This window comes from Fukomys damarensis, unplaced genomic scaffold (assembly GCF_012274545.1).
Source record: "Fukomys damarensis isolate Sample0158 unplaced genomic scaffold, DMR_v1.0_HiC HiC_scaffold_12, whole genome shotgun sequence".
In the NCBI taxonomy this organism is placed as follows: domain Eukaryota; kingdom Metazoa; phylum Chordata; class Mammalia; order Rodentia; family Bathyergidae; genus Fukomys; species Fukomys damarensis.
Window position 1 is genome coordinate 58,070,546 of NW_022900924.1, and position 24,373 is coordinate 58,094,918.

The window sequence follows — 24,373 nt, forward strand, 5'->3', positions numbered from 1 at the left end:
GCTCCCCGCCGAGTCACGCCAGGCCCTTCTTCCCTTGCAGTGGAGTGGCGGCTCTTCAGCCTGCGGCTGCTCTCGGAGACCACGTCCCTGCTGGTGGACCTGGCGGCTGAGGATGGGGAGGAGGAGGCCGTGGCCAGCGGTGAGCACGACCTCCTGGCGCTGGTGCGTGACGTCCTGCTGCCAGGGTGAGTGCGGGGCCTGGCGTGGAGGGCGGTGCTCCAGGCCTCCGTGTCAGAGCTGGGATGACAGGGTTCCCGCGGCGAGGCGTGCAGATGAGAGCCCGGGCCGCTCCTCCAGCTCCCGGACTCTCCAGTTCCCCAGGGAGGAGGGCGTGCTGGGTGACGGCGAGGGATTGTTTTCCGTTTTACGCCTTTGCTCGCGTGGCAGGCTGCAGGATGACCTCGGAGAGTGCCCAGTGGAAATGCGGGGACTCCCGAATGCACCCCAGGGTGGAGGGCACGACTTTTCAGAGTAAGCTATCGAGTGCGCCGTCCCCATGAGAGGAAGGCCCTCAGAAGGGCTTCCGGATCGCGTGCTCTGCTCAGTACGCATGCCTGGCGCTGCTGCCCTCAAGCCTGGGCTGCAGGGTGGGTCCGGGGCAGGTTTTCAGGGGCGGCTGCCTTGCATGTCCTGCATTCTGTTTTTATCTCCTGGAGATCTGTTCTTGGTTTTAAGAGTTAACGATCACAAGACGTATACCTATCGATACAGCTTCTTTCAAATTTTGGCCAGTGTTACGAGTTCAAATGACGAAACATAAAATTAGGTCCACACGTAAAAGCCACACAAATGGCTGCGCCTCCTGTGGCAGGGAGTGTAGTGCCCTGGAGTGGGCAGGTGGATGGGGCCACCTCTTCTCTTTTGTTTTCTCCCTGCTCTTATGCAGTTGGGTTCTGTGAGATCCCTGTTATAAATATGAGCAGCAAGGATACTTCTGATATTTAAAGGGAGAAAATGATTGTATGCAAAGAAATTTAAGCTTTGTCATGAGGGACTTTCGTAGTGACAAACTATCAATATAATTTCGTTTGTGTTTGTGTTATATGAGTGTGTGTATGCTTTGTACTTCTGTTGGTTAAATAAAAGATTTCAGCTTTTCTAGTGGGATTAATAATTTCAGTCCCATTGTACACTTCTAGAACTATTCATGCATAGTCGTGCATCTGTAGAGCCCCCTTTTTTCATTAAAGGCCACTGTTATGGTGTGTATCTAGATGTCCCCCAGAGTCTCATGTGCTCGAAGGTGGGGCTTTTGGGAGGCAGCTGGATCATGGGTGTATGAAAACCTATTGAGTTATCACATTATCCACATCTCTGGGCATGGATAATGGTAGCTCCAGCCTGGATGTGGGTGGCACCAATCAGGCTTATAAGCTGGATATGCTGTAGAGAGACAGGAGGAAGGCAGACTGCTGCTGCTGCTGCTGCTTGCCTGCCACACCATGGACTGTTTCTCTGCTGCCATGCCTTTCTGCCATGCCACCCTTCCTTGCGGTTAGCTGACTGTAGACTAAACCTCTACAAACTGTGAGCTGAAAGAAACCTTTCCTTCTTTAAGTTGTGGGTATTGGGTATTTTGTCCGAGCAACGAGAAAGTAACTAAGACAGTCACATTCACAGGCTGTCAGGGTTAGGGTGTAGACATATATTTTGGGGTGATTATATAACCTACTGTGTACTTGTAAGACCATGGTACCCATATCTGTCTCATGTTTCGTGTCCTTACCGTGTGTAGAGTTTCACTTGCAGCCTCTTTCAGCCAGGTCTTTCTGACATCCTCCTTTGTCTCCGGCCTGGGGAACACTCGGCTTACCCATGTAGCTGACATTAGCGATTCTAGCCCTGGTCTTGTGGCTCATAGGTTTGGGTTCAGAGGTTGGCCCTGCTCTGAACCAAGTATGGGTGCCCTCATGTTCTCCTTCTCCTTATCCCTTCTTTCTGTTTTTCTTCCCTCTGTTAGGATAGTTGGAATGCCAGTACTGTAACTGAGTTTATCTGTATAATTAATGAGAAAAGGTTTCTTCTCTTCTGGGAAGAAAGATATCATTCATCTTCAGAAAATTACCATGGGTTTTTTTCAGCTGAGAGGCCAGATTTAATTTGAAAGATTTGTGCAGAAAGGAAGAGGCAGTATTTAATGGAACTGAAACCCAAATTGACTTTAGTAATTAACATCAGCCCCTCTCAGAAGTTTAATATCAAAGTCATTATCAGTGAAATCTTGGTACTGAAAGTAATCTTATACTGATTATCTGAACATTTTGCCTGCTAAGAGTTGTATGAGGTGAGGCCATTTCTTGCTCAGGATTTAACTGTGACTGGGACTAGATCCTTCTCAGGAAATGCTGCTGCTGTTCTGGGGAGGGACATTTTAATATCCACATGAATGGAAGCGCAGGTGGTCCCCAATGTCCATGGGACTTGGGACTCGGACTTAACAGTAGTGAAAGCAGTGTGCGCTCCAGTGAAACCACATTTGGAGTTTTGAGATTCCAGCCTTTCCTGGACTGGAATAGGTGGATGATCCTCTCTTGGGCTGCTGCCTGGCAGCAGAAAACTACAGCTCCCAGTTGCCCCTGGGTCAGAAGAGAACAGCTGAACAGCACTGCCTCTCTGCCCCTCAGCAAGCATGCTTCCAGGTGGGGCCAAGTAGCGATCACATAAACATGTGGGTGACATCGGTTTGTCCTGGGTCCTGAGGGGAAGGAACAGGAGACCAGAGTGAGGGAAGCAGAACAGTGGTGGAGAGCATCAGGGGGAAGGATTACCGCGTTTTAGGTGGGGCTATCTGGAGGTGGTGAGTGACCTACCATGGTGTGCGAAAACCTGTTGGCCTTTGCTCCACTGGAAGCATTTTTTGGTACCGGGGCTTGAACTCAGGTCTGGGCGCCTGTGAGGCAGGTGGCAGAACCACTGAGCTAAATCCTGACCTTAGACTGGAAGCATATTGTGAATGTGCATTTTGGTTTCATACTTTCTTTTAGCTTTGAGAGTTTCATATTGAAAAGAGATCATAGTGATATGAATGTGCTCGCGATATCTTCATGACATTTCAGCATTCAGCATTTCTCTCCTGGGGAATGTGAGCACACTTTCTTTTATAACTCTCTTGTGACCTGTAAAATCATCGAGGCCATAATGACTCCATCAGTTATTAAGGTTTGCTTTCTAGAAGCTGAGAAATCAGCGTCATGCTTCCTTTTAAAATTGGAGTTTGTAGATGGGTTCTGCTAGTGGCAGTGCACTGTAAGTTGTATCGCTGTCTGGGGAACAGCGTCTGCAAGGCTGTCTGCTCTTGTGGACCAAGGACAGAACCATATGGCTTCTCTGTCTCCCTAGCCACAAGAATGCCAAGTTGAAGTAGGTGTAAACTTGGCTATTTTTGATGAGAATCAGAATGGAATATATAATTTTCACCTTTCTTTAGATAATTTTTTTTTTTTTGGCATCAGAAAGCAGCATCCCAATGTTTTATTTTTTCCTTTTACTTGTGTTTTGAGTTTGTGCCTCCTGGGTCCACCTCCCCCCTCACCCCTTCACCCATCACTCCTAGGGGCGTGTAAGCTGGAATCATTGGGGGTTAGTAACGGGACATCGATAAATGTCACTGTGCCCTCTGAATCAGAGTTATTCAGCCAGCACATTTCCTTGCATGCATTTTGTTAACCTGGAGTGTGTATTGTCTTTCTTTCAGCACTCCAGGCTGTTACAGTGAAAAATTTGCAGTTGGTCTGATTGAACGGGACTTACTATCCAAAACTGTATTAACACATACTTTCAAGTGGCGCTTGTGTTTCTCTTACTCAGAAGCACCTCTGTGTGATACTTCTTTGTGACCTTCCCATGTGACTGTCCGTTTCTCTGTCACTTAGGTGCCAACGTAACCATTGATAAGTAAATATCTATCATGCAGAGCGCCGGAGAATCACAGAATTGGCACATACAAATCACACACCTGGGAAGCCCTTGAGATGATAGCTATTTGTGAGTTATGTACCCTGCCTTCTAAAGTTTTAGGGTAGTTTTAGTGAGGCTGCCTGGTTCAAATTCTGACAGAGACTTCATTAGAAGTACCAGGAAGAGTGTGTTATCCACTTCCTCTTCTTAGCCTTTGCTTAGAAATCCCTGTTTTCTTGGAAGGTGGGTTTTTATTTTAAGACCTTGCTGTCCCACAGCCTCCTCCTCATGCCCAGTCATCTGTCTCTAGGCAGCTCAAGCCTCAAGTCCATCTTGCACTGTGCTACATTTGCCTTTTAACACGTTATCTTCCTCCTGCCAGTCCTTGCTCAGCAACCTTCTACCTCTCCATTGTGGGCATGATATTAGCCCTATTTACCTGGCCATCTGAGACTCTCTCTGTTTTGTGCTATCACTTCAGATTGTTATCTTCCTGCTCCATGTATTTTTTTCTTTCTTGTTAAGATTCACTTTGGACTTTCTGAAAGCACTTGTGTGCAATCTGTTTCTCCCTGCCAACCCCCAGACATCATTCTGTGAGTATCTGTATCTGTGACCAGGTCTTTGCTCCTTGTAGAGCACAGTTTTATTGGCTATCCTGTAATCTTCTTGTCATCTTACCTACAGTCTTAGTTATTTTTCTCATTGCTGAGACAAAATACTTGACACCCAAAGTTGTGGCAGAAAGGTTTATTTAGGCTCACAGTTTGTAGAAGGTTAGTCCATAGTCAGGCATCAAGGCAGGTGGCATCAGAAGAGGGGCATCACTGAGGAGAAACAGTCCATGGCAGGGTAGGCAGGAAGCAGCAGCAGCAGCATTCTACTGTTAAGGAACAAGTGACTGTAGTGAGAGTATTATTTGCCAATATTCTGCAAATAATTTTTCCTTATTAGGTTTGTTTGTAGTGATTTTGCCACAGTGAAATATCTAATTTTTAAGGACCTTATACATATTTTTCTCCTTCAATTCACATCTGTTGCCAGTAACATCTTCTCATCCAGGAATATGTGCACATCTGTTCATTGTTGTCAAATGAGGTTGCAAATTTTCACGTCTGTGTTCAATTTGCTGGAGATGGACTTCTTGAGGCATGGCCTGGCCGGTCACCGGAAGTTACTCTTTCCTGTGCAGTGTTGGAGTTGCCTTTCTGCCTCCTGCTTCCCATGTGCATGCTTGAGCACCTCCATTCATAATAGCTGCTGCACTTTTTGGGATGTGCTCCAGCAGGATCTTCCTCACGTTCCCCCCATGCTGTGGAATCACATCTCCCAACCCCCTGTTCTGCAGTTTATTCCTGGCCTGGAGCCTCTCGACAGCTGTTTCCATTTCTCAGACCACCTCAGTGGGTGCTGCTTCCTCCAGGCACTGCATAAGATCAGGATTTGTTTATTTTCAGAATGGGAATGAAGAACGAGGAGGCGAGGACTGCCTGGTCTTCAGAGCCTTGGATCAAGAATCTGTGATTTAAGAGATTTCTCTCTCAGTGGCTAGGCATTTAGAATAAATGGTTTCCCCACCTGGGTTCAGCTGTTTTGGGTTGGAGGGACCCTCGAAGTAGAAAAGTGGGGCACAGGCACCCTTGGCTAGGACTCTGTGAGGTCGACAGTGACCTCGGCCCACAGCAGGGTGCAGGGCGCCAGAATGCTTGCCCGGTCATCCTGGGCATTTCCCAGCCGAGACCTTTCATTCATTCCTTCATTCATTCATTTGCCAAGCTACATCCAGCGCAGCATAGGACCCACTTACGATCAGCAGAGCTGCCTTGTCTCTCTAGAAGATGAGTGGACAAAATCAATGTGCTTTTGGTGAGAGTCTGCTGACCATTGCAGAGCTGTCTCTGATTTAAACCAAACTCTGCTCTGCATTGGTACTCCAAACACATTCGTTGTGAATTTTGTGCTGTTTTTTCCAGTGAGAGGAAAATGGAAGAGTGTTCTTCAGGAGGACTCTGCAAGGCTGCACAAATCCACCCCTCCAGGGCTAGGTGCCCCGAGGCTTGGTCTGCGTCTGGTGCAGCCAGTGATCTGGGCTCCTTCTTCTGTAGTGTAGACGATGTGCTTTTGTTAAGCCACATTTAGAAAACACTCCGTAGTCCTGTTGAGGATGTTTTCTGTTATATTTCTAAACACTTTTTTCTTTTGCTTTCTACACATCTGAGAATAAAGAGATCACTTCATGTAGGTCGTGCCCTCGTCCCTCGGACATTCAGAAAGCCCGGTGGGTCCCCGGGGTGGTGAGTAACTCATGGGGAGTTTCTCACCCTCACTTCTGTGAGAGACTCCCAGACCCACACTTTCCGAATGCTGGCAGAGGACAAGGACGAGGACATTCTCTCTCATTGCCATCTTTAGGGGCAGTTCCTCAGTTTCCCTGTTTGGGATGCGCAGGGTTTGTTAACAAGGCAGGTGCCGGGTTTCTGAGCCCTGCCGGGCCCCAGCTGCTACTGTGAGATGTCTTTGTGTGTCTGGCTGAAGGCACCAGATAGGATATTCCAGCCCCCAGGTGACGTGGGTGCCTTGGACCGTGCACACAGCTGGGCCCCGCAGGGCTGCAGACTGAGCCCCCTTGAGCAGTGGCTGCCGGTAAAAGCACTGGACCTGAGGCTAGTGAGCTTCTGTGGGTGACAGTTCTGTGGACAGTGCTGGAGGACCCAGCCCTTGTCTGGGCCTTGGACATGGTCACCGTGACCTCCTGCCCGGCCTCTCCCAGACTCAGCCTCTGTCCTTGCTGCTTTTACCACATGTCCTTTCGCAGTTGTGCAGCACAGTTAGTGGTATAAGTGTTCTGAATTCTGAGTCCTTCTAGCAAACCTGGGCACCTGAACATATTCTTAGGCCCCCAACTTAGAAGAGCTTTGTATTTTACAAGAATCATTAGAGAAAGGAACTGATTATTCTGTCTCTAATCTGATGCTCTCTTGCTTTTAAAAAGAAAATTCATATTGAATGTTGATCAAGTATGGCATCATTTTTATAGGTGTTTACTTGGTTTTTGTTTTATTCCTGTGGTGGAATAGATTGGCTGATCTTCTAATGTTGTTTTTGTTTTTCCTGACATTACTCAAGCTTGGTATGTTTCATTTTCTTAACATACTGTGGTCTTTGTTCTATGAATGACTTAGTTATAATTCTATTATGAGTGGTTAGCATTTCATCTGTGTCATACAGGGGCAAGTCTTTGTTTTAACTTAAGAACTTAAGCAAGCTTTGTAAGATATGGTACTTCCTGGCTCCTTCAGCAGAGCTCTGCTCCGGGCCTGCCATTTTCTTGCTGAAGCTCCAGTGGTCTTTCTTCGAGGCCCACCTCTGCCTGGAGCTGTGGGGTTTCTGCCTTTTCTTTTTCCTGTGCTTTCAGTTCCGTTTCTGGTGTTCTCAGGTTGCCTTCCAGTAATTGTGCCTCTCCTCTTTTTACTTGGCTCCTTTTTAATGGCTCTTGGCAAAGAGGCTATGTAATTAAGCCTGTTACATAATAAGTTTTGGAATGGAGAATAAACAAGCGTGGAGAGCCTGGGGTCCTATGCTCTGGAGGAAAAGCATGCGGCTCATGTAACAGGTTTTAAATATCCATTTTGGATTTTGAGAGAGAGTTCTCTACCTCTTTAGTTATTAGCTGTTCTGGAGATTTAGGTCATGAAGCTGATCAGTTGGCCGTCCGTCCGTCTGTCCATCCGACTTGCTTAGGGATTCTCTTCATGGAGCAGATACCCTGCTGATCCGAGGCAGGCGAGACACGGTGCACAGGCAATGGCCTCTGCCTGGCAAAGGACGTCAGGGGCTTAAGGAGCACTGTTAGGGAGCCGCGGTGAAGACATTCCTAGTCTTATTCTCTGGGATTTTAAAGCGCTAGTGGTAGGAATGCGGTGCAGAGAGAGAATGTCACAGGCCCGAGGCTGCTGACCTTGGAAGGCCACTGGCCAGGGACCTGGGCGGAGCCCTCCTGCAGCTCAGGTGACTGAGGGTCATAGGCCTGAAACTGGTTCACAAACACCACTTTCCTTCTGGGAGCCCTGGGTTTTGGGGTGCTAGCCAGGGTCGTCTGTGTGCTGGCCCGAGTCTCCCTCAGTCTCTCTAGGCTGGAGGAGCCAGTGCTTCATGGAGAGGTGAGTGGGGTGGAGAGGTGTGTGGGCTCTGGAGCACACAAGGACCCCGGCCCGTGGTGCCCCACCCTTCTGCCATGTCCTGGTCCCTGGAGATGGAGCCGTGCCTCCTTTCTGGGCCGGTGGGCCGCATCTCGCCTGTGCACAGACTGCTGGGCTCTGACGGTCAGTGGTCTTGGGAGCCCACCTGGATGTGAAGCCCACGGTCTCCTGCTCTCTTCCAGCTCTGCAGTGATCTTGTGGCCCCTGGCCATGGCCGGTCCGCGTGGTCACCCTTTGGCAGGGGAGGACAAGGGAGCATCTGGCTTTGCGGCCCTGCAGGCACCGCACCTCATCTCTGGTGTCCAGGTGCCTGCGGTCACGGCCTGCGTCCCTCCTGTCCCTGCAGGTACGAGCGCATCCTCACTGAGCCTGACCCGGTGCCCGCCTATGCCCTGAAGCTGCTCGTGGCCCTGACGGAGCGCAAGCCGGCCTTCACCAGGTACTGACGCTTGAACTCTCTGTCTTACTTCTCCTCTGTAGGTGCATTCTGGGTGTGCTTTGGAAATGTTCAGGAAAGACCAGCATTTGAGCCTCGGAGTAGTAACTTTTTCTGTTTCCTATTTGCAGTAGCTGTTGGTGGTGCTGTGTTGGCTTATGTGGTCACATTCTTGAGCCCTTAGTTGAGTTTGTATCGTGTGCAATGCATGATCCTAAAACGATAAATTCTTTAAGGGGGAAAAATGAATGCGCATTGTTTAAAAATCTTTATTTGTACCTTACTTTCCACTGAACATGTAATTTAAATCTCAGTATACTATTTTGTTGGTTGCTGCCATTTTATTGGTTGCACACTATTTAAATATGATGCTCATCCTTCTTGCAGGTGCTGAGTGTGGTGGCCCTGCACACTTGCCAAGAACAGTTTGCTGAGAGCACCTGGGTGCCACCAGGGGAAGCCAGGGAGGAGAGTCCCGGGGGAATGTCCGCCCAGGGGCCCTCCCTCATAGTGACCAGCTGGTCTTCAGGCACAGGTCTCGGGTCTACAGACTGCTGCTGACCTGGGGAACAGAAAGCTGTGTGGGTGTGGAGAGGCCCCAGCCAGGCCCCTGGTGGCCGTGTGCACAGTGGGCTCCTTCCTTGGTCCCACCCGACCCAAGGTGGCCTGGGAACGTCCCCTAGTCACCCAGGGTGCCTGGCGGGGGCGGGGACAGAACTGCTACTCCTCGTGCTGATCCGAAGCTCTGTTTCCCTGGCATCTTAGCACCTTGCAGAGATCCCAGAGTCTTTCAGATTTAGCTTGCAGAAGGCACTGTCCTCTCTTCCTGAGGGGCAGGTTTAGTGCTGAGAGGCTGTTGGTGTTAGAAATGGAATACAGATAAATGGAGGTCGTCTTTCCCTACCTCAGTGTTGCAAACTAGTGTTGTGTGCTGACTTACCTTTTCATGAGTTTGAACAGATTGCTTTTACTTTCTCTCTCTCTCTCTCTCGCCTTCCCTCCACTTGCACTCATCTGTCCATCCTTCCTTTCTTGTAGTACTGGGATTGAAAGCAGGTACTCTACCACTAAATTGCCCAACTTGCAGTCCTCCTGACTCAGTCTCCGTAAACACCAGAATTATAGCTGTGCATCACTTATTTATTTTTGAGACAGGGTCTCACTGTGTAGTTCAGACTGGCCTTGAATGTACTATGTAGCACCTGGAGCTCACAGCGGTCCTCCTGCCTCAGCTTCCTGAGTGCTGGGATTACAGCTTGCACCACCCTGCCCAGCCCAGCTGTGTTTATTTTTTTTAATGTTGACTTTAGCTCACTCCTGTGGTGTGTTTTCTAGACTCTTTTTTTGCCAGTTGTATTAAATTTAGCTGATTTCCTCCCACGGGTGGGGTGGAGAACCCTGGAGAAGTAGAAAAAGAGGGGCTGACCTCTAAAACAGTTTTATCAGAAAAGGGGTATATGCTGGTTAATGTGAAGTATGAAGAAAAGGGCTAAAGGTGTAGGGAAAGTGGGAAGGGTAGGAGAAAGGTAATAAGGGAAAGAAAAAAATAGGAGAAAATGAAAAAATGGAAATAAAGTGTTTGTAAATGGGGAGGGGAGGAGGGGGTGAAGGGAGGGAAGGGACAAGGGGAAAAAATGACAACCAAGACCTGTCATGTGGAGGTACAGGATCCCGATAATGAATGTAACTGTGCTGTATCCCTAAAATGTACCAATAAACTCAATGAGAAAAAACAAGAGGCTGTAGACTAGGCGTGGAAGTTAATGTACTCTAATCTTTTTCTGAGAAGGCTTTATACACAGAGTTCAATAGATTGATTTTATAATTTTTGTTTTAAATGAGCAAGTACTATCGGCATAGATCATCTTTGCCTTAACCCCTAACAGTAACATCACGGGGTCTGCCGGCTTCCCCTGGCCTCCCCACCTCCCTTCCCATGGCCTCACAGGCCCTTGCATTGGGGTCATAGCAGTTATTTTGGAGTGAGTCTTTCCTGAACATCTCACTTCTTAAACTCGGTGCATATACTGGATAGCTGTGCTTTGTAGTGTGTGCGTGTGAGTCTTTATTCTTACCCTTGCCTAACTGTTGCTGAGCCATTAGGGATCTTACTTTATTTTACATCACCCAATGACCGATGATACTGAATATCTTTTAATGTTATTCACTGCATCTCGTTACAGCATCAGAGCCGAGAGGCCATTGGCGCTCCCTCTGAGATGATGTTCTGCAGAAAAATTCCAGGTGCAGGAAGATTTCCTTTAGGCACATCATTTTTAAAATGGTTCTGTTTTCTATAATTTATGTAATTTTATACAAATATAGAATTAAGCTCCAGTATAGCCACAATGTAGAAAACTCTGACAGTTTAAAAGGGCAACATGAATGCTGCACACCAACCAGTGCACGGAGATGCCCGCACACTCTGTGATGCAGAATGGGCCGTGCGCCTTCTCTCCCCGGGCGGGGCTCTCCTGCTGGGTCCTGCTCCGACTCCCCTTCCGCAGAGACAGGCGTAGGCCGACCCTGTCCCCAAGGTTTGGGCTGAGCCTGGAGTGGGCTCCACACCGTGCAGTGGGCTCTGGGCCGTGGGCATGTGCTGAAGAATCAGGTCCGGGGCTGTCTGCATTTCCCTGACTGGGGTTTAAAGATGCATCTGGAGCGGAACCTCTTTACCTTGGAAAGAGAATAGCATAAGGAGAAGCGAGTGGAGAGGTCTCCTGCTTCTGTCCCATCCTGTTGCGGCCTCCTCTTCCTCACGTACCCTGTGCTGCATTCACCTGCGACCTAACGTGAGCTGTATGAACATGCATTTTCTCTTTTCTTCCTTTTAACAGAGATAGAGTATTGAGTATACGATTTTTGCCCTTGATTTTTTCTTTTTTAACTTAATGGTATATTTCCAGTGGTAACCATTATAATACCAGAATATTTCTGTGTGTCATACTGCACGTTACCTAGGATATACTGTAACAGTTCAAAGGGGGCAACATGAATGTTGAATAAACAGGATTACCACGTATCTTCTCTTCCCCTCAATGTCATAATTTATCTGTTAGCAGCTACAGGACAGACCTATGCCATTTCTAACCTTGTGATACTGCAAAGGACGAGCGGTCGTGTGTCCTGATCTCTCTGTGCACTCCGAAGGGATGGCTGTCAGCAGTGGTGTATGTGCTGTTCACAGCCAGTTGGGCACCACTTCCGGACACTGACAGCTTGTGGAGGGTGCGGCACGTGTCCTCTGTGTCCCTCTTGGACAGACATTTAGATTGCATTTTCTGCATATCAGTGTGGCTGATCCCTTTCAGAGAACATTTGTTTTTTCCCCGAATCTTTTACTGTTGAAAGCGAAGCTCTCATTAACGAAGGCCCTTGGTCCTGTGTGAATGTGTGCATGTGCTGCGCACCCGGGCGTGGGTTTGCTTCGTCAGAGGTAAGCGCGTGGTCCAGCTTATCTATGCGGTGGCGTGGCCTGGGACCGTCATGAATTCCAAGTCCCCGACTCTACCCAGACTGACAAAGTCTAGCTTGTGGGTCTGGACAGTGGCTGTCGAAGCTCCCCGGCCAATTCAGTGAGCCCGTGAGCCTCAGAGCCTCTGCCGGAGCATTGTAATTTGAAAGGTGTTGGTTGATTGCCCCCAGTCTGAGCCGTGCCACTTTGCTCTCTACCGGTTGTGGGAGCATGGTGCTCAGTGTGAGCCCTCGATGGCATTTATGGTGTGTGATATTGGGCTTTCTTTTCAGGTGAATTGAGGAGCAGGTGGCAGTTCAGGAGATTGAACCCAGGGTCTTCATTCTTAGTTTAATCCCCAGCCCTTTTTACATTTCTTTTCTTTTTTCTTTTCTTTTTTTTTTTTTTTTTTTTTTTTTTTTTGATATGCGATCTTTTCATTTCACTCAGTGGTGTAGCCTGGGGTCCAACTGGTGATCCTCCTGCCTCAGCCTCCTGAGTGTTGGGATTGCAGGTGTGCACTACCACACCTGGCTGGCCTTTGACATTCTGATGTGTGCAAATTGAGTCATATATTAATTTCTAGTTTTATTGCATGGTGGTCATCAGATACTTTTTCATGTTTTATTTACCTATATCCAATATGTGGTTAGTTTTTATAAGTGTTCTGTTTATTTGCTTACTGCACCACACAAACGCAGGCCTGGTTCTGAGGCTGCCTGACTTTGATGTGTAAAGTGGTCATATGTTCAGGAACCATGACTTGGTAGCAGCAATTTTAGGTAAGATATTGACTGTAGATGTTTGGCAGAGGTTGATGCCTAATTGTTTCATGCAGTTTTCTAGTAACATAAAATAACCAGGAGTTGCTGGTTATGGATTTAACCTGTCGCTTGGCTCCTCTGTTAGCATCCTGTTCTTAGAAGGGTGTGCATTGTAGGTTAGCTCATGCACACTGGGTTAGAGACCCAGACGGCAGCCTGTGACGTTACCCCTGTGTCCACTGGAGCTCAGTGTGGATAAAGAAACCCTGAAAGCCCAGACAGGGCACCCTGGAGGACTTTGTTCCCCTCAGAGAGACTCAAGCGTGTGGTTCAGTCTGTGCTGGACGACACTGTGCTTCGGTGTCCCCAGGGTGCCTTATTCTTCAGGGCAGCAGCGATGGGGAGCTGGACCTGGGGAGACACTGGGGTTACAGATGCAGGGCCCTCCCGGGTGGACCCACCATTTCCATGGGAGCGGCGTGCTTGCTGCCTGACCACAGTAGGAAGTGGCACCAGCTCTTGCCCCATGTGGCCTCAGGTGTACTTCCTTCCTTAGAGATCACCTGATGTCAGCTGCTCTGTTACAGAGGCAGAAAGTGCACGGAGACAGGGGCGAGTCTGCCGCCCTGGGGAATCTGGTTCATCACTGAGTTCATAGCAGAAATTCCTTGCCAAAATAGTGCGGTGTGCCACCAGAAGGGTTGTGTTACCGCCCGAGCCCTGCCCTTGTCTCCCCGTAATTTTATGGGAGGTTGCCCCAAGCCCTTCCTCTCTGAGAGAGCAGTGCTCCAGGAACTGCTCTCTTCCATTAAGAGCTAATTAGCTCTCAGTGAATCTTCCTCAGCAAAGTAATTGAATTTTAACTTTGAAGTTTTTTTTGGAGCAAAATTTAGTTCTTTTTCCGAATTGTTAGAAAAAAATGTTTGTGTTCTAGACAGGCATTCTAGCACTGAGCTAGTCCGAGAATGTTTATGTTCTATGTCTAAGAATCGTTAGAATTTTAGTTTGCTGAGAATGTTAGAGCTTTGTTTTATGGCAAGATTCATTAAAAATGCAGAAAAAATTCAGAAAAACAATGAAGCTTTAAAGCTCTCTTGAGTGAATCTCATGGTGAATCATTGATGTATCTTTCTCTCAAAACAAGCGAGTCTTTTGGTGCTCACGTTCCAGCTGGCTTGCATCTGCAATTCCTGGTCTGGGTACTCATTTCTGATTCCTTCATTCGTTTAACATCAGACCGGGCCTGAACCCGTAGGACAAAGCACACAGCAGCGGCTTCTCGGTAAACGGGGCACATGGGCTCAAGTGCAGTACACACCCCCGGCGCCGAGAGGTCCAGTGACTGTGCGCACCCGAGCCGGCCGGCCTTCGGCACCTGATCGCGCGCAGTTCACCCCGATTCCTTAGCCCCTCCCACGCTGTGTGAGCCTAGCTCCTTTCCCAGTGCGTCGCTGATCTCTCCCTCCCCTGGTGTCAGCCCATCCACTCATGGGGAAATCCTTCCTAGCCAGCTGCTGGAATCTCCTGATTTTAGTCCCTGTTCATTGGTGTTTTGGCAAGTGGATTCTTACAGCATTTAACTTCTAAGTGGGAACTGCTGAATGATAAAGGTAAAGCATAAGATAGAGTTCTTATCCTAAAGGTGCTTAGGGTTTAGTAGAGTAAGCAGATTTGTGAATGTGTGTAAGAGGTCAGAGAGACAAGGTGTGGCCCCAAGGAAAGGCATTTTACCCGACTGGCGGGGTGTCCTGGTCAAGGTGCTGTCCTGACTGGCAAGAAGTGGAAAGGGAGGGGAGAGCTGCACTCAGTCTGTGGGAAGCCTGAAGAGTTCCTTGTTTGTCTGCCGCCCCTCCTCTCCTTTCCCTTCTCCTCCCCTTCCGCCCTTCTTTCGTGAGGTGAGACCTGTTGAGGGTGTTCTCTAGAAGTAGCCCCTGATGCAGTTAGAAATGCTTGGTGCTGCGGGGCGTGGTGGCGCACGCCTGTAACCCCGGCAGAGCGCCCGCGCCCTGAGAAGAGTTGTAAGGGAAAGAGCTGCAGGCTCAGAGGAGCTGCAGGGCCGGGCTTTCTGAGGAGCCTTGGAGAGACACCAGTCTCCCAGTGGCTTCCATTTGCCTTTCCGTTTATGCATCTTAATTAAGTTAGGTTTTGCTATTCTGTTTTAATTTGAAATTTGTAATGTGAGAAGAGGAAAAGCCCACCTTCATGAAGGCGTTGGAAATGTTCAGGATGTCTCCCTGTTGTTAAAATACAATGGACCCTTGACTTACAAACTCAGTTTGCTCCTGAGGGCTGGTTGTAACTCAAGTTGGTCAGTGAAGGCTCAGCTCCTCTGCGCAGCCTTCAGAGTCTCTCCTGCACACGGGGGGATCTCAGTGCCCTTAGAGACACTGGCCTAGGATTTCTCAGTGAGCCCCACCCAGGAAAGGACGCTGTAATGTTCCTTCCAGAGTCTTTAAGGGCTAACTCTGTATCTGAGACAATCTGGAAGCACGTGCAGCCAGCATTCGGGTCCTAACTCAAGACTTTGTAAATTAAAACTAAACCAAGTTGTTCATAAGTCAGGCCGGTCGTAACTCTAGGGTCCTCTGTAAGTCATTTTGGGGTCTTCCTCCCTCATCTGACTGAATTTAGAAGTGTTTGCTCCAATGAAATCACAAGGAATGAAATAGCTATGCACTGAAGTAAAACTGTTAAAATCAGAACAGATAGATTCTCCAGAAACAGTTTGCTGCTTCTCAGGTGCCTGTGGAGATGAAAACTTCAGGGTGGGGGCTGCCAGTCTCCTGGGCTCCTGTCCCTGGGGTTTTTGTCACCAGGGCCCTGTGGAGTGTGACACACGCTCTCTCTGGCTGGGCTGGAGTGTGTTTTTAACTTGCTTTCCACCTTTTTGAACACAGCCCAGCTGCAGTGTTCTCAGCCACTTGCCCAAGCCAGGCCCGCATCTGCACCTCCTGACGAAGGAGAGGAGTTTCAGGGGGAAGGCAGGCGTAAAAGACTGGAAACAGAGTGACTCATGAGTTTTAGCTCTTTTTGCAGTCCCTTGGTTCAAAAGCTTTTTTTGGACCCCCTTTCTCTGTGCTTAGATTGGAGTCTTAGGGGATTACAGTGCTGTGTACTTATCCAACATGTATTATTGGTGTTAAAATTTATTTGGGAAGATTTTGGAGATCAAATTAAACCTGTCCTAGATGTTGACTTTGCTGAGGTATTTTATGTTCTTCCATTGAAGTTACCCTGTCACCAGTTACGAGCATAGCATTTTATTTTATCCTTGCAAAGTTTAACATTGCAGTTTTCCTGGGGGAAAGTTCTTTTTCTTGCTCCAGTGGCTAGTGGTTGTCAATTGTCTTTGTTGTCTGTTAGTAAAATAGCGTCCCAGCCTGAAGGGAAGGTTGACAGAGGGGGAGGCGCTTGTGCATGTCCGTGTGTGGCTGAGGCCTGGGTGTGGTAGAGGGGCCGGGCTGTCCTTGAGGTGTGCTCTGGGTCTGTGAGGCTGGAGCTGTGCAATTGGACTGCAGCCAGGGTGGTTGTTTCCACAGTGTGTCCCCGCAGGTCTGCCCATGTGAGTCCACACACATGTGGGGAACTCCCTGTTTAAATGTGGGTCCACGTGCACGCGAGTACTTTGCGGTCATTTCTCGGTCCGGAGTGGATAGCTGCTTGGTGGGAGTTACTAGGAACCACTTGGGGTTATAGCCCACATTTGTTCTAGTGACTTGCAGGCCCAGTGTGCACTCAGCACGTCCTCTTTGGCCAGGCCCCAGGTCTGAGGGCTCCTGGATGTTTCAGCCAATGGGGTGGCACACTCTGGCCCAGGGGTGCCTTGATGGTATTGTGTGTGGCTTGCTGGGAGGTGAGTGGTATTTACATTATAAAAGAGTTGTAAACCTTGAAAACAGACAAATGAGAAGCAGAGACCCTGTGTCTGGCAAAGCCTAAAATACTTACTTTCTGAATCTTTTCAGAAAATGTGTTGACTCCTGATCTAAAGGCATAATACTGTTTTTTTTCTGAAGCCTAAGCAACATCCCTTTGTGTGTAGACCACGTTTGCTGTGCCCCGTGTGTCACCTGAGGGCACAAAGGTTGACCGTGAATGCACTGCAGCAAGCAATAACACACTTATTTCATCTAGACATTAAGGTGGTCCTACGTGCTACTTGTTCTTTGGGAAACGTCTGTCTCCCTTTCCCAATTATACAGTTTTCACAATTTAGTGATAATGCCAGTACAACATACAACAATCTATAGGATACAATGAAAGCAGTTTTATGTGGGAAATTCATAGCAGTGAATGCCCACACTACGAAAACAGAGCAAGGTCAGATAAACAACCTAATGGTGAATCTTAAGCTCCTAGAAAAAGAAGAGCAAGACAAATGCAGAGCTCATACATGGGAGGAAATTATAAAGATTCTAGCAGAAATCAGTGCAGTACAGACTAAGAGAATCATATAAAATATCAACGAAGCGAAGAGTTGGTTTTTCAAAAGAATAAATAAAATCGATAAACCCTTAGCCAACCTTATCAAAACAAGGAAAGGCTCAAATTCATGTAACTGGAATGAAAACGGTGAAGTCACAACAGATCCAGCAGAAATCCAGGTGATCATCAATACCTGCTTCAAGAACCTGTACTCTAATAAAATGGAGAACACAGAAGAAATGGAGAGATTCCTAGATACGTATGAATTACCAAAGTTGAATGAAGATATAAAAATTCTAAACACCCCAATTACAATAAGTGAAATTGAAAATGTAATTAAAAACATACCAACAAAGAAAAGCCCAGGTCCTTATGGCTTCACTGCTGAATTCTACAAGACATTTAGAGAAGAACTATTGCCTCTACTCTTTAAACTTTTCAATGAAATTAAAAATGAATCAGTGCTTCCAAATTCATTACTGGAAGCAAGCCTTACTTTGATTCCAAAGTCAGGGAAAGACCCAATCAAAAAAGAGAACGACGGGCGGAGGCCAATCTCCCTAATGAACATAGATGCAAACACCCTCAGTAAGATACCGGCAAACAGAATGCAGAGGGTCATCAAGGAGGTCATACACCCTGACCAAGTTGGATTTATCCCAGGGATGCAAGGATGATCCAACATAGGCAAATCAATAAATGTAATACGCTATGTTAATAGAGTCAAGGACAAAAACTATATGAACATCTCTATAGATGCAGAAAAAGCATTCAACAAAATTTAACACCCCCTTTAAGATAAAAACTCTGCAGAACATTGGAATAGATGGTCTTTATATCAATTTGATAAAGGCTATCTATGAAAAACCAGCATCATATTAAATGGTCAAAAACTGAAAACCTGCACGTTAAAATGAGGAACAAGACAAGGATATCCACTATCACCACTCCTGTTCAGTATAGTTTTGGAAACATTAGCCACAGCAAGTAGACAAGAGAAAGAAATAAAAGCAAAGAAAGATAGGAAAGGAAGAAGTTAAACTGTCATTATTTGCTGATGATAAGATTTTCTATGTAGAAGACCTGAAAAACTCCAGCAAAAGACTTCTAGATTTAATGGACAGATTTAGATTTAGTAAAGTACCTGGATACAAGGTAAACACTCAAAAATCAATAGCCTTCTTGTACACAAATAACAGATTCACTGAGATTGAAATTAAGGAAATAATCCCTTTGATAATAGCATCCAAAAAAAATGAGTATCTAGGAATCAATCTAACAAAGGAAACAAAAGACTTCTGCATTGAGAACTACAGCACTCTGAAAAAGAGATTAAAGAGGACATAAGAAAATGGAAAGACATCCCTTATTCCTGGATAGGAAGAATCAATATAGTGAATATGGCCATACTTCCAAAACTGCTATACAGATTCAGTGCAATTCCTATTGAAATCCCAACAGTATATTTCACAGAACTAGAGAAAACGATCAAAAAATTCAATCAGAAAAGACCTAGAATAGCAAAAGCAATTCTAGGCAACAGAGCCATGGCAGGGGATATCACAATCCTCAGCTTGAAACTATACTACAAAGCCACTGTGATGGAAGCAGCATGGTACTGGCAAAGGAACAGACCCAAAGATCAGTGGGATAGGTTAGAAGATGCAGAAACAAGTCCTGACATACTCAGCCACCGCATCTTTGACAAAGGAGCCAACCATCCTCACTGGAGGAAAGATAGTCTCTTTAATAAATGGTGTTGGAAAAACTGGATTTCAACCTGCCAAAGATTAAAACTTCACCATGCACTAAACTAAGACCCAAGTAGATTATAGGTCTAAATATTAAAACAGAAACACTTAACTTGCGGGAATACAAGTTAGGTAGAACTCTTGAAAATACTGGTGTAGGAAAAGACTTTGTAGACAAATCCTCGGTAGCACAGGAACTAGCACAAAGAATCATCAGCTGGGATCTCATCTTATTAAAAAAGCTGCTGCACTGCCAGAGAAATCACCAACAGAGCTAAGAGACAGCCCACATTGTGGGAAAATTTTTCACCCACTCTTCCTCAGAGTTCTACTATCTAGAATATATAAAGAACTCAAAAAAACCAGACCCCCAGATATAAAGACCCAATTCAGAAATGGGTATCTGAAATGAACAGACATTTCTCAGACAAAGAAGTAAAAGCAGCAAGTAATCAGGAAAAAATGCACTGGTCATTTGAGAGATGCTGATGAAAACAACACTGAGATTCCATCTCACCCCAGTAAGAATGGCTGTTATCAAGAAATTAGCCAATAACAAATGCCTGCAGGGTTGTGAGGAGAAAGGAACCCTGCTCCACTGCTGGTGGGAGTGCAGACTGGTGCAACCACTGTGGAAATCAATATGGAGGCACCTCACACAGCTAGGATAGAGGTCCCATTTGACCTAGCTATTCTGCTGCTGGTATCTTCCCAAAAGAATTAAAAAATCATACCACATCGATATATGTGCACCCATGTTTGCAGAGGCACAGTTTGTAATAGCTAAAACTTGAAAACAGCCTACTAATTGCCCATCAACTGGAGATTGGATAAAGAAGATGTGTTTTTTCTATAAAATGGAGTACTACTCAGCCACAAAGAATGAGAAACTAGAGACATTTATAGCTAAGTGGATGCACATTGAGGACATACTCTTAAATAAAATTAATAGGATCATGTTAAATATGGAAGTTTCTCTGGTGTGAAAAACTGAAAGTGTAAATAAGGATCCAAATGTATAATTGATAATGTGTAATAGGAAGAAAAGGTCTAAAAGAATAGAGGAAGTGGGAAGGGTAAGGGAAAGGTAAGAAGGGAAAAGAAAAAATATTAGAAAAGGAAAAACATGGAAAGAGTCTTTGTAAACAGGGAAGGGTGGAGGGGGTGAAGGGCAGACAGGGGAATGGGGAAAAATGACAATCAAGACCTGTCATGGAAAGGCACAAGATCCCAGTGATGAATGTAACTGAACTGTATACCTAGAATGCACAAATAAACGTAATGGAAAATACTTTGTGAGAACACTGTGATTGTTTCAGGTGCAGCAGTTTCGCGGCATTTCTTTAGCTGTATATTGTCAGAGCCCAGCCCCCAGGAGGCCCCTCATGGCCCCCTACACCTGCCTACTTGGTGTTTTCTGTGAGGTAGCGCGCTGTGCGTGCGCTGTGTAGCGCCCTGCAGCTGCTTGTCTTCAGCTTTGGGTTTATCCTGTAAAGTGAGTTGTCATAGAGTTAAGCAGGCATATGATTTTTCTGAACTGAAGCAGGAGCGAGCAATCACAGCGTGGCCTCCTGCCTGATGTTTCATAAAGATTTGCTGGTTCACACCCACGCCCACCTGTGCTTCCTTACGGCCACTTTTGTGATGGTGGCAGGGTTGAGTGGCTGCCGTGGAGATGGGGCCTGCAGAGCCGCAGAGTTTACCACATTTTGCACAAGGTGTTGAGTGATCAGATAATTGTTCTTATTAAAAAAAACTGATTGCAATGGTTTTGATTTTATCAAGGTTCTTTTCTCTTAAATTGAATAACATAGTATTCTGTTACATTTGTCCAATTTCTTAAAAATTAAAGACCGTTAAAATGTATTATAGAGGCTGAAAAGACAGCTAATGAGGCTTATATAACAATGACATTGTCGCACGCATGTAGTTTAACTGTGCAGTGAGGGGCATTATTTCTGCTAGCTTTACCTTTTTTGATAGTCTTTCTCATAATTGTGAGTTGTAATTTATTTGCACATTAAAAATACCAATCTACTTGATATTTCACTTTCTGCTTATCAATAAGCAAAGCTAGTAGTTGCTTTGGGAGTGGCCTCATTTCTTGTGCTTAAGAGCTGCAGCTCAGTGTATTAAAGTTGGGATTTAATCGTGCTTTTTCTCAGTCACAGAGTTTCAGCAGTTAAAACAGAGTTTCAGGGCTCTGTCAGCGTGGTGGCTCACATGTGCATCATCTAATAAGTGGCTACTTTCTCTTTTTTTAAACAGACTTGTGGAAGAAAGCAAACTGATGCCACTCATTTTTGAAGTGATACTGGTAAGAGAGGAAGCATGCTTGTGAAATTGAAATGTTTGAAAGGTTTTGACGAGCGTGCGGTTGTCTGTGCATCCTTGACCCCACCGCAGAGCCTCTGGTTCTTTCCGTATCCTGAGCCTCCCGTGCCTGGGCTTTCTGCTCCGTGAAGGTGAGTGCTGCTTGGGGCCTGCATGGAGGCGCTGTTCGTAGCCCACCCTTCACAGTCGTCTGCATTTTACGTCTGCTGAACCAATCCACATGTTTCGCCGCCCAGAAAGGAGCCTCCACGCAGGTGGCCGGAGATACGGAGTCCTCCCTCAAGTGCGCATCCTGTGCCGGTGGGGAGTTGCTGTCTGTAGAGCTGGGCTGGCTTTGTGCCCCCTTCTCCTACTCCTGTAGGGACAGGAGTCTGAAACGACAGCCACTTGTGGCTCCTGTGTGTGGAGAATAAAATGGGGTGCAGAATCGACTCGGGTTCTGAGGGTTAGGTGGGAAACTGAGTGGCTGCTTTTAGCTGAGCAGTGTCCTTCCATGGAGTGTCCTGTGGTTCCTGGGCATTGTCCCTTCTTCCGGGAACATTAGTGCCACAGCTCAGTGACAGCATGAGACACAGAGTCGGCCGCTTCCTCAGCTGCTGGCCTGCCTTGGTTACTGGGGGTGTTAGCTGCGACCATCCAGTGGGAAAGGAGCTTTCTTAGCACCTGCAGACTGTTCTCCTTGGAGGTGGAGATCTTCCTTTCTCTGAGAACAGGCCACCCTTTCCCTCAGAGTGTGCTGACCATCCACTGGTGTGAGCGGGATCTTGCTTCTTACATTCTGAGGGCTGGAAGGTCTGGGTTGAGCTGCTGGGGTCTAATGTGGGAGGAGACGGAGGGCCGCGTTGTACCTCAGCAGGGAGGAAGGGTGCCTGACCACTGTCCCTGGAGAGCGCAGCTCTTTGTCCTGGAGCATGGTAACGCAGGATTTTGGTGTGCCCACAGCCGAAGCACAGCGCGGAGTCCCTTGCACCGAGTGGTGTAGGGTCGAGTGGTGTGTTCTGCAGCCTGGCCCAGGGCCCAGATGGCAGCGAGCTGGAGCGTGCGGAGTGCTCAGCGGGGTTTCTGAGCGGAGTCTGGAGAAGGGACAGAGAAGGGAGACGCGGCCACCGAGGGCTGAGAGTGGGTGTTAAGAAGGGTGCTGTTGTGTTGCAGAGTTGGACTTGCTTTGGAGGACCAGTACCACAGCTGTGCAGCTTGGCTGTGTGCCTGGACGTAGGGCAGGAGCCGAAGCTGTCCTCGCAGCCACATTGGGCGCCAGCTGGAAGGGCCCAGCTGCAGGTGTGGCTCCTCCTCCTCCAGCACCTGTGATGCAGTGCCTCTCCTTTGGGGACTGACAGCAGTGGCCCTGGTCTCTGGCTGTCCTCCAAGGCCCGGAGTCTAGGCAGTGCTTGTCTCCACCCCGGAGCGCTGAAGGGATGGGCCGCCTTCAACGCTGCAGTCCCGGTGGGCCCCAGAGCCTCACTGGTGGTTCTCGCCCTGAGCTGAGCAGCCCACGCTTAGGGTCTTTGCTAGGGTGGTATTTAAAAACAAATCCTGCTGCCCAGCAGTAAAAAGAGGTCAAGTCACTGCCTCACATCCCTGAAGAGCATTATTACATTTCTGTTGTACTTCTTTCTTTCCTGGGTTAAGTAATCAGAGCTTTTTCCTCTGTACAAATACATTTTTAAATCAATGCAAGGTGATTGTAGCAGGTATCCTGTGAACTATTGCCTTGTCTTTTAAAACTTTTTGTTACTGATATATATATAATACACTGTTTTATTGCCTGTGATTCTCATGTTTCTCAGATTGTAACATTTCTGAAATCAAAGTCTACTTTCCAAAGCAATGGCATTTTACAGTTGCTTTCAGCCGGGTGACCTGCTTGTCATGGCTTAAACAATTTATTTCACTTTTACGCTCCTTTTTATAAATGCCTGAGAGTGATATATTATAAAAATCCATTTCTGAATAAGTCTAAAAGAGCTTTTTCAATAACAAGAAAATAAAACTTCTGAGTAAGAAGAAGCCACGTCAACTTAATTGGTAGCATTTTTCTCCCTTGGTGCTGATGAGATAATGGTGCATCTTCGCCCTGATGGGTCCTAGAGTCGAGGAACCTTCAGCTTGGCTGGGCCGCTGGGTGTGGCTTCGCGGATCCTGGCAGTTTTGTTATTTGGGGGCAGGAGAAGCAGTCCTTCGGGATGCATTGTGAGCCCAGCCCTGGGCGCCAGGGTTAGTGGCTCTGCCCAGTGGGTGGTGGCTGCTGTGAGGGAGTGAGGGGCTTTAGGCATGGTCTGGGCAGAGCAGGGCACTGAGTACTGAAATGTGCCTGAGTCCTGGGAGCTTGGAGAAACCGTTGGGTGTGAGGCCCAAGGAAAGTTTGAGATGAAATCACGCAGGGCCTATACTCTGGCTACTTCCTATTTTTTTTGGCTTTGCAAACAATGTGTACCCTTCAAAATCAGACAGTTTCCTCTACTTAAAAAAAAAAGTCTCCCCTCCCTGAGCCTTGAGTTGTGGGAGGTAAAAACATCCAGGAGGTTGAGCAGGCAGCCAGGGGTGAGGACGTGGGCGCATCGGGCACCGGGTCACAGGCATCTGCTGGAAACCTGGGTGCCTGTGCCCTTTGGGCTCCCGGGGACGGGAACTGAAAGGTGCAGTCCCGTGGGTGACGCTCGTGACGCCAGCCAAGGGACTGACAGCTCTGCAAGGAGCGCGGTGGCAGAGCAGGTAGAGCGCTTCAGCTGTCTGGACTCCCAGCTGCCCTTTTCCTTGTTTGTACCAGGCCAGGTGCATCGACCAGCTTTTCCATTGCTGGTGCTTCATCCCTGACACCACCTGCAGCTTAGAGGAGCTGAGGGTTTTTTCTGCTCTCAGCTCCGAGAGTTTCCGGCTCCTCCGTTGGTCTGGCTCTGAGGCAGGAGCACCACGGCGGGCTGGGAAAGCCTACAGGTTGGTCGGGCAGAGGCAGCTCCTGGAGCTGCCTGCATCCGGGCCCCAGCTCCTAGCAGCACATCAGCCAAGAACAAGGGTGGGTGAATCTAGTTGCCCCCGAGGGCCTCTCTGCAGGCAGGTCTATAGTTGAGGATGAACTTATTGGTCCTCCCCACAAGGGAGAAGCGGGGACGGTG

At 47.5% G+C, this 24,373-nt stretch overlaps 1 protein-coding gene across 10 annotated transcripts in view; it reads left to right on the forward strand.

The window, feature by feature from the left end:
• The window catches only part of Ulk4 (unc-51 like kinase 4), a 340,955-nt gene that overhangs the window by 141,731 nt on the left and 174,851 nt on the right, over nucleotides 1–24,373 (forward strand). For all 10 annotated transcript variants that reach the window (XM_033762656.1, XM_033762658.1, XM_033762653.1 and 7 more), the window contains 2 exons: nucleotides 8,443–8,535; nucleotides 21,195–21,243. In XM_033762656.1, coding sequence (XP_033618547.1) covers nucleotides 8,443–8,535; nucleotides 21,195–21,243 — 142 coding nt within the window. The remainder of the gene's footprint in view (nucleotides 1–8,442; nucleotides 8,536–21,194; nucleotides 21,244–24,373) is intronic.